Source organism: Macrotis lagotis, chromosome X, assembly GCF_037893015.1.
Source record: "Macrotis lagotis isolate mMagLag1 chromosome X, bilby.v1.9.chrom.fasta, whole genome shotgun sequence".
Lineage (NCBI taxonomy): Eukaryota > Metazoa > Chordata > Mammalia > Peramelemorphia > Peramelidae > Macrotis > Macrotis lagotis.
Genome location: NC_133666.1, coordinates 352,806,572 through 352,820,455, shown reverse-complemented (window position 1 = coordinate 352,820,455; position 13,884 = coordinate 352,806,572). Strand labels below are relative to the sequence as shown.

The window sequence follows — 13,884 nt, the reverse complement described above, 5'->3', positions numbered from 1 at the left end:
CCCGCCCCACAATTCTACCTCAAGATTCTTCTTTCCAAATCTAACTACATACAGAAATTTAGAGATGGAAGGGGGGTCTTAGAAATCATCAAATCCACTTCTAATGTTTTACAGATGAGGAAACTAAGGCCAAGAAAACTAAGCAACTTGCATGGGCTTAGTTAGAGTGTGAGATAGGATTAGGGATCCATATCTCCCTGACACTGAGTGTAATATTCTGTCATCTACACATATACCACTTGGCCTCTCATTTGATTTCAGGTTTCCAGGTAAAAGTTTCAAACCAATGTGCCACATGTAACCAGTATCTGCAGATTCTAAGGGTTTGACAATATCACATTATAATACCAAAGGTAAAAATGTTTCTTTTTTGGGTTTTTTGGGGGGGGCAATGGGGTTAAGTGATTTGCCCAAGGTCACATAAGTAGTATGTATCAAGAGTCTGAGGTCAAATTTGAATTCAGGTCCTTCTGACTTCAAGGTCAATGTTCTAACCACTGAGCCACCTAACTATTCCCAGTATGTTTCTTTTTTTAAATTTTTTTAAAATTTATTTTAAGGCAATGGGGTTAAGTGGCTTGCCCATGGTCACACAGCTAGGTAATTATTAAGTATCTGAGGCTGGATTTGAACTCAGGTCTTCCTGACTCCAGGTTGGTGCTCTATCCACTGCGCCATCTAACTGCCCCCCCCCCCCCCATATTTCTTAGTAGAGCAGAGAGTCTACAATCTTACCAGAGGATGAAAGATACCAAATAAACCTTCATGTATTCTTTGCCTCCAGGGATGAATTTGGATAGGGTGTCTAGCATCAACAGTGATTTTCTCTTATAAATGAATAGTAAAAGGCACAGTAGTCAAGATGGTAACTTGGTTACAAGCAGAAAAGAAAATGAGAGTTAATGGTGCCCAGTTAGGGATTCTAGTTGATGCTATTGGCAGAGGAGAATGTTTCTCTAGGATTTTTGCTGTTGATATTCTGGGTACCCAGGGAAAAGAGTAAGTTCAGAAGGAAGGAAAGAAGAGACAATAGAGTTTAGTTTTGGTTTTGCCACATATACATCTCTCTCCACATCCTGGGAGTCACTCCATGGTGTATGCTCAGAGTTGTCCTTCCTGGTTCTAATGTCCGTCTTCCAACCATGTGATGTTTCAGTGTGAGGTAATAAACCCTTAGTGGTTCCTTGCTCCTTTTTTTACCCTATGACAATGGTATAGGGGGACTGAATGCTATAATAGTTAAAAGAAGAGATAATTTTCAGTTCAATATGTTTTACATCAATTCTCCCATATGGCAAGCAGTGGATTTTGTCTCTAGGTTCTCTGAAATGGAATGATGAGAATAAGCTGGGCTTTTCCCTCTCTAACCCCTCACTATTTCTATGAGGAATAAGGATTCAAATAAAAGAATTTATACTTGTTCCCTTCTCTCCCTTTTCCAATCTGTATTTTCTTTCCTGAGTATATAACAGAATATCAACATTGAGGTAGACCTACACAGACTTGGAGGTGAACTCATGAATTTATAAGATCCAGAGGTTCAGGGAAAATAGCTTGCTGATGTCAGGAAAAACTTTTGCATTAGGAAAAATGATTTTATATTGGATTGTACTGGGAAAATTTTTGTACACTACAGAGGTGAATCCTGAAAATTGCTTTATGTTCTGATATCACCTTCCCAGCATATAATACTGTTGTGTAGAAAATAAATATCTGTCCCATATCTAGTTCGGATTGCATACTGTACACCTTTTAAACTCTCATTTTGAAAAAATCCTTGATATAAGCAGTTCATTATTGTTATACCAGTAAAAAAATCATTTGGGTATCATTTTCAGAATGAGAGATTCTGATACCTGGGATAGGTTTTGTCTTTTCAGTAGTATGTAGGAGCTGAAATAACTGAAGAAAGTGAGGACCAAGAGGTAACTTAAAAATTCTGAATTCCTGATTTTAAAACCTCAACAGAATGTATTGCCATTCCTTTCTATTAATTAGCTATGTTGCCAAATATAGCCAGATAACAACCAGTGAATCACTATCTCAGCCAGTATCCAAAGATCAAGAAACATTAATTTAGTATAGAAAGTTATATCATATTATTACACATTTCAAAATTGCTATTTTGTCAGATAGGAAGAATTTTAAAATTATTAGTTAAAATCACAGAATGTTAGGGATAGAGGGGACCTTAGTGATCACAAAGTTAATATTGTATAGACTCTAATTCCATGGATTGCATATATTGAACCGAATGATGTGGAATAAAAGGAATACAAATTCTCTTGACAAACTTTCTATTGCTAAGCTGGGAAACAATGAACCACAGATGAAAATAAAATCTATATTTCTCATGAGTCTTAGTTTATGAAAATATATTGATTCTTTGAACTATGAGTGTGATTTCGATGGACTAAAGCACTTGCTAACATACTCTTTTTTCTTAGATCTCATAGTAGTAATTCCTCACTATATCTAAAGAAGAAAAACTATATTGAATCCTCATGCCTTCCCTTAAGTGAATAATTTAGAAGTAATAGCTCTTTGGAAGAAGTGTTAATTTATAAATTTACATTTCTTTGAGTATAACACTGATAATACAATATAGATGACTGAGAAAAATGTTGTCATTTAAAATAGCATTATATACAAAGAGAAACATTAGAGAGCATGATATTCTATATTAAAAATGCATTATGATTCATTACAGTTTGATATTTCAGAAACTTATAGTATTTGTAGCTTCTTTGCTTTAAACTATGGAATATTTATTAGAAACATTCATTTTTGCACACATAATGTTAAACCAATTAGATCCAGTCACAAAAGTTGAGAATAATATAAACAAGTCATACAATATAATATAAAAGTGACTTTCCCCATGCTCTTTGTTCCTTTTAAAAAGTCAAGCAAATAGTTCTAGAAAACAAAAGTACCATGTAGATTCTTTTTGGATGGAGATGATAAAGTTTGTGCTAAGACCATATCAATTCATAATCAGAAAACAGAAAGATACCCAAGTAGAGCTTTTCTTTTGCTGAGGTTAGGGTTAACAATTTCCCATCATTTTCAGGTTACAGACTTTTAAAAGGTCAGTTTTTCTAGGTTAACTATAGACATTCTGTGCCATTAAAAGGTATTTTGAACAATCAACTCTCTTGTGAACTAGATTAAAATTAAAAATTAACTAGAATAAAAATAAATTCTAGTTCTCATTGTCTTTTGAAGAAAGCACATACCCCAAAGAACAGCAGAGTCTAATTCCATCATAGCATTACTATAATTCCAGAAGGGGAAACAAAGTTTCAGTTTCTTTCAGTAGCCAGATAAAAACTTTGGTTTCCATGCAATACTTTATTTTAAGCATGCTCATTGCTATTGTAAGCAGTAGTACCAACTCCATCTCACACTTAAAAGATGGGAATATGGTAATGGCGGTCATTTTCAGTCAGAAGGCAGATCTCGGGCCATTCCCTGTGGCGTTCCTCTGGATAATAGACTTGGAAATCTCTGGTATTAAACTTAGACAGTCTAAACACTTTTATTCTGACTTCAAGACAATGTCCAAGAATCAACATGTCAATCTGGGAGAAAAAAATGAGAGAAAGGTCATAAATGTACTGTTTTATCAAATTCCTACTCTTCCACCATAGTGGAGGAAAATATTTTAATGGAATAATCTGTTTATAATCCCATACATAAGGGCTATAAGTAGGCCAAGAACTAGGAGCAAATACTCAGAATTTGTCTTAAACAAAGAGTGAAAATTACAGGGATGACTCTTCACATCAAGAAGAGATCACTATTGGGGGGGGAGGTTGAGTGTGGGATAAGAATAAATAAGAAATGCAAAAGATGAACACAAAAGCTAAACTCTCTTATAACTAGATTTAGATCAATTTACAAGTAATTTATATAGGAAAAAATTTTCTAGATTTCCTAGAGGAAAAAAAGAGCCAAAGAGGAGTGAGGGGGGAAATGGAAGCAATAACATCTTAATATTTGAAAATAAATACTAATATAAAGCAAACAATAAAATCAAATTTCCAATAAAATCAAATATTCCAAGGGAAACAATTTTTGGTCAGTCTCTATTATGGGCATATAGTATTGTATTTGAAAAAGGAACCATTTTTTAGAAACTCCACTGTGAAGGAATACAGTTGAGGTTCTTATGGTTATACATCTGAGAAAAATTTAACTGACATGGGATAGTGAGATATAATATCTTTTTTCTTCTATTATGAAATCTTTAAAATCACATAGATCTTTAACAAGGCCTTACAAAAAGCAATAATTAAATAAATGTTTTTAGATATGGTCATTATGGAAATCTATTTTGCTGCACTGGGCATATTTATTACAAATTGTGATTTTTTTCCCTCCTTTTTATATGACTGAATAGTAATGTAAAAGAGAAAAAAATAAAGGCATGTTAATTGAAAAAAATTTGGTTTAAAAATAAATATCTGTTGAATTGAACTGAACTCCATGCTACCTATCCCCTTGAATATTGCCAGTGCCGCCTTCTGACACGTTGTTTGATACTTACTTGTTGCAATCCAAATGTATCACCTATAAAATTCAGGTGATTCATCATGAAACTTAAAGGATCTGAGGACGTTTCCCTGGAAAACAGGAGGCGATAAAGACTGGGAATGGCCTTTTCACTCTTCACTTGTTCATACATTTCAATGACTTGATATAACATGATGAATTTTAAAGCTTCATATAGTTTGTACTCCAGGCTCTCATCAGAAAAAAGACTGTTACACATGTTCCTTCTTTTGTGCTGGTCTTTAATAGCACTAAATTCTGTCCACTAAAAAAGAATTTGAAAATAAGTTTGAGAAGTTAGAAAAACTACAGCTGCTCTTAAATATTACCTAACTACATCACAGCACTTTGCCAAGTGATGAACGCAACATGTTGTACAGTCTCTGACTTTAAGGAGTTTATGGTGTAAGTCAGCATCCCCAAATCATTCAAGTTTAGTTCATAAAACAATTCAGTTTACAAAGCACTGTCCATTGCTATGTAAAAGATATTTTGATTCTAGAGCTCCGATACTTTTGAATGTTATTCAAAGGAAGGGGAGACTGGCAACAGAATCATATTCTTAAATCAAATCTCGTGTTCTCAAATTATGGATTGTCACCATATAAATTTAATTGTGTCCAACTGTCCAGAGTTGGATACAACTAGATATCAGTGGACTATGAGCAGGATAGGTCCTAGTGAAAAGGAAGGTTGGTAGCTGTCTAGGAAGTAAGATTTAAAGGAACTAAAAGTCCATTTGGTAAGAAATATTCCCCTCCTCCAGGTCCCCCACCTTGGAGCCCAACTCTGTCTTTGTACTTATACCTGGCTTGAAGTTTCTACTGGTACGACTATGGGCTAGACCAAAGTTGTGGAACTACAATTTCCTAAAAGTCACAGTTAAGATGTACACTAGTACTAATTACTTGGACAGATTCTCTGGCTGGCACATTAGGCCCTGATGGTTCCTCTTTAAAATGTGGTAGGAATAGGTAATTTCTATGTTTCCATTCCACTTAAAGTTCATATTCAATAAAGGAGAGAAATATGTCAGTCAAATTACATAGCTATATAGGAACAATAGGAAAGTAGAATGGGAGGCTAAGAAACTTCATCTAACTTATAACTCCAATTTTGACCAATGGAAATAGAACCAGTTCATCTCACTATACTTTGTGGTTACTATCCTATTGCTTCTGATACATCCTATATTATTTGAGATTGTTAACAAAAAGAATATTCTTTGCCAGACAATATTTCTCAATTTAAGGTTTGGAAAATACAGTCAATGTACTTGTGAGGCACACTGCACTTAAGCACCATCCCCTCCTCCATATAAGTTAGGCTAGTTTTTCCTTAAAAGCTATTGAAACTGTCTTAGAGAGTTGGTTGGCTCAGAGCACAAAGGTGTAGGGCTGTGCCTTGCTATTTACCTGGATATGAAACAGCCAAGATACAAGGAGCTAGTGTCCCTTTCTGAGGCTTCAGACCACAGTCCAGCAGCCTAGAACAAGTCTGGAACTTTGTGAAAATTGTACCTATGCTTTATCCTGGATGAACATCTCTTCCTAGCCCTGAGCATCATTCCCCTGCTATGACTAAATAAATCTCTTTTTGTTAATGTTAGATAGATTATACATGTCACATTTCATTACAATTTTGGACCTAAACTACTAGCAGGTAGCCCAAGATTAGCCTATTAGAACATAAAAGAGAGATGAAGACTCCTAAGGTCAAACAACCTGAAATTCTTCCTAACCTGTACTCTCCTAGCATGAGAAGCTCAGAACACTTATCATAGAGGGAAACAATCAAATCAGTACAGAAAATACAAATCTAATATCAAACATTTTTACAATTAGAGATTTGCTATTAAATAATAAAGAAATATACCAAAATAACTTTCATTTAATAAAAAAGAAATCCTTGATAATAATACTAAAATTATGAGAAATATGATAACTCAAAGAAAGGTCATGATAGAGTAAACAAACATTTATTTTCAAACTGTCTGAAGCTAAGGGAGAGAGGAAGAAATAAAGAGGGAAGAATAGGGAGATGGAGTAGGGAGACAGAGAGAGAGAGATGAGAGATGAGAGACAAGGGCAGGGAGTAAAAGAGGAGCACCATAAATGAAGAACTTTATTTGATTAAATGGACAGATAGTGATAGAGAAAGAGACAGAAATGCTCAGAGACAGACAGATACACAATAAACACAGAAAAGAGGCTGTAAGATAGATTTTTTTTACCTATATATTGGAGCAGAACTAGGACCAAAGAAGGATCAGCTACATCATACTCTCAAGACCTCCCAGAAGGGAAAAATCCCTGACCCTCTGGGCTGCTCTCTCCCAGCTATCTGAAAGGAAGGAAGGAAATATAGAAGCCATAGCAGAAGGCTATTCTCTTGTTACTACTCAGGAAGGAAGAGATCGGTTCAACATTTTTAGGAGGAAGAAATGGGAACCTAGAAGATAACTATGGAAGGAGGAAATACTTTCTTTGCTAGTCCTTTAAAGGCAACACTAACTAATATGCCTGAGACTAGGAACCAAAGACAATGAAAGTGATGACAGAAGGGAGACTGATTACTACTTCTGAATGTATTTTACACTTTTTAGTCTTTTCCAAGTACTTACCTGACTCTTTAATAATTCAACACATTTACGTAATTTCCCAAACACATTTGGGCCTGTATATTTCTCAGGGCCAAAGCTGTATTGTTGAATCCAATTACAACCTTGTGAAAAGAGTAGCTTTTCAGGAAGCTTGAGGAAAAAAAGGTATAAATGCTATGAAATTATTAGTATTTTGTCATAAATAAGATACAAAACAGATATGACTATATTCCTTCACAGTTAGCCAATTTAAATAACTGGCTATCACCCAAAGATGCAAGTAGAACATTATTAGAACATTTTTTTATAGTTCTGTACAAGGCACATTCTTATTTAAAAATTTTACAAGTTCTGACAGTTCAAATGTTATAAACAAAAAAATATGGTCAACAGATCTAATCTCTTTTATTACAATATTTTTAACAAAAGGCATGTGTTTTCAGGAATGATTAATCTTAACTAAGCAATTTTAAAACATAAAATAATTTTAAATGAATAATGGGCAACTTTAAAGATACTATGTTTATAGTTTATAGTACACCATGACTCTCCTCACATCCTCTCTGTCCTTAAATACCTTAGTTTTAGTTCAGCAAAATAAATGGTTACTAGAACAAAGAAATACCTTTCAAAATTAATTCTCACTAAAAAGAATTCAGATCATGCCTTAAGAAACATTTTTCACTGGGTTGTGAGAAATAGAATACATACATATACATGTATAAAATCATATATTAAAGGGATTTAGTTACCTTATGAAGTTTAAGGAAAAGTCTAAACAAAATTTTTCTGGAATAGTTTGATAGTTTTACATTAAAAGTCCAGTGGATGGATTAAGTGGCATTTGTCAGGGCTCCTTTCAGACTTTGGTCATTTTTTTCTAAAATATGGGTAGTTGAAATTAAGATGTTTATGCTATAGAATTTCACTTAATAAAGGATTATATATTTGAAGTATTTTCCTCACTTAAAACATGGTGTCATACCTTTACAATGTCTTTTTCTTTCATCCAGGATGGAAGAGAGAGACCCTGGCTGAGTATCTGAAATAGAACTGATCTTAATGCATCATAGTTATCTCCTTTGACTTGCCGAATACATTTAACATGATGACGCCTAAAGAGTTCCTCATAAGCCTATTAGAGCAAAGGGGAAAAAATATTTTTGTAATTTTGAGTAAGAAGAGTTTTAAGAAAGAAAATAAAATCAAATTTAACCATAGAGGTCCAAAGACAAATGGAAATTTTTAAAAAAATAAGATATATACTCCATGTGTTACTGCGCTGTTAATAGTACTAGCTAATCTTACTAAAATGTTTAGCATGATTGCCAGATTCATCATTAAGTGAAAACACCCTTCAGATGTCAATGCTACACTGAACTGCTTTGTCTAGTTGAAGACTGATGATTTTTTTGGGTGATGATGCCAATTTTGAAAGCAAAACATATTTTCAATGATTTAGCTGGTCAGCAGAACAGATTTTAGCCAAAACACCCAAGGGCTTCATTTTCTAATATCTATTGAAAAATCTGTTTTGTGATATGCCACCACTGTAACCACTTTGAACATTATCGCCATTACCTCAATCTCCCTTACCAAAGACCTATGGATATCAAATATTCCAAATAGATCAAATTGCTTTCCAAAAGGGTGAAGACAAAAAGCTATTTTTCTCAGCCTAATTTGATAAATTAGTTTAAGTTTGCTTGATTTACAAAAACCCAACAGCTAAATGTCTTTGAATGACCTTGTGTTAAGGATGACATTCAGATTTTCTAGCGTCTACAAAAAACTGAAAGGGGCCCAGTTCAAGGGGTCAGGAATTTAATTAGATTCAATACAAATAGCATTTGTTCTACACCAATTAGGTGTATGTACTAGAAGATGATGAAAAGATATAAATGATAAAATCTCTCTGCAACAACCTTATAGTCTGCTGGAGTAAGGAAGATAGTTGTAATATTTACTGAGCAAATAGTTAATATTAATCTCTCCCAGTCTCACAATACTCTGTTTCCTGATTTCCCATCCTTGCTCAGCTGGTTGTTAAGCTTGGGGTGTAGTTCTTCCTCATCTCCAACTTATAGGATCCCTAGCTTTCTTCCAAGTATAGCTTAGATTCTCCTACCTAAGTGAGGCCTTTCCTGATCACTTCTAGCTCTTTCTCCCTTTTGAAATTATTTGGTGTATTCTTCTCTAATTATATGTGTATTACACTTGCCCCCCATCCCCACCTTCACTCCCCATCCCAATGTTATCTCCTAGACAATTGCGACTGTGTCCTCAGAACCTAGTAGATACCTAATAAATGTTTGTTGAATTAAAAATGAATTTAAATTAAATTAAACTGTTTAATTAAAACTGAAATCTCCTGAATTATGGAACCTAATTTAAATGGGTTCTTCTTAACAGCAGCCACACTAAGTAGTGTCTGCAGTAGAGTATGTTCATTTTGGATTGACAATATAAGACTCAAGGAGTTTTAATGAACACAACAGCAGTTACTTTGGAACTAATTGGGCTTGACATTAAATAAAGTTGGATGGAATCTGTTTCTTCCCTGCTTTTAAAAATAGCGATACCTTCCTCATCAGCTTGGCTCTGCTTGTTTCTCCTTTCCATTCTCTTGCACAATAACCAAGAAGATCAACTTCTGCCTCCACACTGAGGTTTTCTAGACCAAATTGAACATAATAAGCTGTTAATTTCCTCTTCCCCCCATTCAACTTCCCCCTCCACTCCCTTTCATGACAAGGACAATAGAGACTATAAAAAGAATATTTACTTTTGAATTTTCTTTGCAGGTATTCACTCCACCTGAAATGTTAAAAACATAGTGATTTATTAAAGTATTTATAAAACTTATCTGCTTCAAAAAGAGGCATTTAAAAAATAGAGAAAATGACAAAAGAACATACCATTTTAACCGATGTACTAAATATAAATATAGGCTTCTGAAGTAGCAGAGAGTGGCAGCAAGAAATGATATGCTCAATATCACTGGTCCTTTTACTGTTCTCCATGCAACATCTAAGGCTTGGTTTGTAACTGCTGTCCAGGGTTGAACTTTATGGTTTCCTACAATTAAACAATAAAAGATGGATGGATTGATGGATGAATGGATGGATGGATGGATGGATAGATATATAGAAATATGATTTGTCCTTATATTTTTCATTTTTAAAAAGGTCATAAATTTTATTAATTTCTCTTATATAGTAATATAGTTACTGGTGGCAGAGTGAATAGAGTGCTGGACCTGAAGTCATGAAGATTCATCTTTCTGAGTTGAAAACAGGACTCAGATACTTACTAACTGTGTGAATTTGGGCAAGTCACTTAACTCTGTTTACCTCAATTCCTCATCTGTAAAATAGTAAACTATTCCAGTATCTTTGTCAAGAAAAAACAAATGGAATCACAGTGAATTAGACAAGACTGAAACAGTGGAACAACACTAAAAACACTAAAAATTTTAAATACATAACAATGTATCTAAATGTACAGGTTTTTATAGTCTCACATGTATTAGCATCTTCATTCAGCAAATATCCAAGTCTAAATGACAAAAGAAGCATTTTCCCTGCTACTTTGTTATCTACAATAATTTCCTTGTATGTTTGAACTAATATAAGTCACTTTATGGGCACCTTTAAAATAAGTATGAAAACATCAACAACTAACATGTGGCGAGTTTCCCCATAGTTAGCCCAAATCAGAAAGAAGAACAATAATGATGGATATATGCATTATATATATATATATATATATAAATTTATATATAAATATATAAATATATATATATATACATATATAGGTCAATATATAACTTAACAACAATGATGACAACAACAATAATAATACAAACAACAACAATGGATACATCTGGTTAGATGTGATTCCTTTTCCCAGAAATAGAAGGGGAACATGCAGACAGAACCACTTATTATGACTTAATGAGTCCATTTAGTGTAGACCCTTACACCATAGGAATTCTACCTACCCTTTTGTATATATCCTCATCTGAACTGCTCAGGATCACATACCCTAGTTTGGTATTTTTGTAAAAGAGTTCCATCTCCATTTGTCTATTGTAAAAGTGTAAAATATGTAACATATATATGTACATAAAATATAACATATATATGTACATATTTATAAAAATACATTATACACACACACACAATGACATTATTTTCTTTACTTTTTCCCAGTGGGATGAGCAGTTATGCTTTAGGGGGTAAATAGCCTTGAATAATAACAACCACACTAATAACAGCTTGCATTTATAGTGTTTTATACATTTTTTTAAAAGCAGATAAAATACAACTGTGCAGTTCCATGCTGAGAAAGAGTAGGGGCTTCCTCCCTGCCCCCCCCCCCCCATCTTATTTCTTAAGTGCCTTCCCTTTTCACTTATCCATTCAGCTCAGTCTAAGGAGCACATGCCTTGCTTTACCATTCTTAAGGTCAGCAAGATTACAAGTTTCAAAACTGTTTGGGGTGGGTTCAGGCACTGGAGGTACTATCATCAGAAATGTCAAACAAACTGCCTATCACATGCTCTCCCTGATAACATATTAAACAGGAACTTTGATGCCTATTGACCCATGACTGGGGGATTTAAGGTCAATTTGGTTGGATTATGTACATGTCTGTGAATTTGATTTTTTACCAAATTCATAACTTTTAAAATATAATCAAATAGTAATATAATTTCTTTTTTTAATAAAATAATACCCATAAATCCTCTTTTCCTGCCTTTAAAAACGTTACGGTTTAATCAAAGCTGGCATCTGCTGACTAATTTTAAACATGCTGAGGTTAACATATAAAGTAACATTTTGCATACTATTTTATAGTTCAGATTATATTATTCTGGAAGGTCTAATGTATCACGTGTTAAGTAACAGTGTCATGGAAGTAGCTAAAGTTAAAATGAGGAAGAAACCTTTGGAATAGGCATCAGCTCTCTTCTTCCAGTTAGTTATGTAATAATTTCCTCTATTCCATCTGATTCAGTGACAAGCAAGTGATACAATCACAGAAAAATTCATATTAATTTAAATTCCAGGTATGTAGAGTGTGTTTAGGCTGGTTTACTTTTGGACTAATGACCAAGAGAGGGCCTGCTAAGCAAACAGAATAGAAATAAGATTTCTGGGAGGTTTTTAAACTTGCTAAGAGAATTCCTCACCCTTTCAAATACTTAAAAGAGTTCATTTACTTAAAATAGTTAATCACCTAATTACAGAACATCCTTTTATATCTATTTCTTCACAGTATTTAGTAAGTTATAATTTTGTAAATAAGTTACAATTACTATGTATAACTAAAGATAATAAAACTACATTTCCTCTAACTCTATAATTCAGGTTGGTCCTACCAATTAGTATGAAGTGAGGTTTCATTTGCTCTTTTGACTATTCACATATGTTGAGGAGAACAGTAAAACTTTTAAAATTAAAGAAAAAAATTGGCATTTCTTAATGATTTTTGTATTATCTGTTCAGCTCTAAATGCTTCCATTCCTGATGATTGTATACATTTGAACAAAATATGTTTTTAAAAAACTTCACAGTGAAAAACATCACACAATTTCACAAATTCACATCTATGAGATTTCACTTGCTTATCTGATGTGAAAAATATTTTATTAATAACAGATTCATCATAATCATAATAAAAAGAGTCTTTCATATGTAAAGGTCTATTGAAAAATATGAGAGCAGATGTCCTCTATCAGTTGGTGTTCCAGGATTGTTTTGAGGATCACATAAGATAACATATGTAAAGAACATTGCTTAAGATTACATTAATGCTAATTATTAGTCTCTTAAGATCCTGTAAAATAACTCATTTAGCATTTATTTTTCTAAATTCTATGCATTTCTAATATGAATTTTCTAAGAGCATAAGACCATCTCAATTTATTTAAAATATTGAAATAATAAAATGACATAAAGTATACAATGAAATTAAATGTAAAGTTATAATAAATAGTACAACTAAGATTTTTATAATATACATTTTTGCAACCTTCTTGGCTTTCATTAATTGGTCTCAAAATCTTGCAAATATCTTCTGACCATAGAAAATTAAAATAATTAAGATGGCCTATTGTAGTACCATATAAAGAAAATTGTTTTGTTCAGTCATTATTCAGATATACACATTCACAAATATATATTATATTAAAGTGCCTTATGAAACCAACTGAGAAATATTAAGTATCTATTCAATGAAACACCAAGCCTTAGATTAAAGCAAGAACATTTTAAAACACATCATACTTGAAAAATACCTACAATACAAATACAATGCTGAAGTCCAAACCTTTTACTTCTAGATCATCTACTTTGACTAAACAAAATAAGAATTAACTCTCAAAAGATTAGATAAGATTAATCTTTGAGCTTCTGACAAGTTGTTACCAAAGATTTGGTTGAGGGAAATATTAATATGTGCAATTCACATGTCAAGACTCATAACTCTTTCCCTTTTGCTGTTGTGAATGCATCCTTACATAAAAATTATTTTTCTCAATGTAACCTCAACTTTCTCCCTTTGAACAATTCATAAGAGTAGAAAAAAGGAAATCATCACATAACTCAAAACTAGTAGAACATATATCTAAAATCATTGAATACAGTTTGAGAAAGGAATTTTGATATCCTAAAATTAATTCTATTTATAATTTAATTAATTTCTTAAGTCTATCAATG

At 33.0% G+C, this 13,884-nt stretch overlaps 2 protein-coding genes across 4 annotated transcripts in view; both read right to left on the bottom strand.

The window, feature by feature from the left end:
- Positions 1-3,328, bottom strand: part of LOC141501399 (inactive ubiquitin thioesterase OTULINL-like) — a 70,997-nt gene extending 67,669 nt beyond the window's left edge. Inside the window, exon 1 of the mRNA XM_074205315.1 lies at positions 3,240-3,328. Within this exon, the coding sequence (XP_074061416.1) occupies positions 3,240-3,270 (31 nt within the window). The 5' untranslated portion in view covers positions 3,271-3,328. The remainder of the gene's footprint in view (positions 1-3,239) is intronic.
- LOC141501398 (inactive ubiquitin thioesterase OTULINL-like) overlaps positions 2,076-13,884 on the bottom strand; it is a 38,588-nt gene continuing 26,779 nt past the window's right edge. For all 3 annotated transcript variants that reach the window (XM_074205312.1, XM_074205313.1, XM_074205314.1), the window contains exons 2-8: positions 10,078-10,237; positions 9,945-9,976; positions 9,742-9,833; positions 8,145-8,294; positions 7,181-7,309; positions 4,553-4,822; positions 2,076-3,584 (exon numbers count right to left, since the gene is read on the bottom strand). In XM_074205312.1, coding sequence (XP_074061413.1) covers positions 3,411-3,584; positions 4,553-4,822; positions 7,181-7,309; positions 8,145-8,294; positions 9,742-9,833; positions 9,945-9,976; positions 10,078-10,237 — 1,007 coding nt within the window. In that variant the 3' untranslated portion in view covers positions 2,076-3,410. The remainder of the gene's footprint in view (positions 3,585-4,552; positions 4,823-7,180; positions 7,310-8,144; positions 8,295-9,741; positions 9,834-9,944; positions 9,977-10,077; positions 10,238-13,884) is intronic.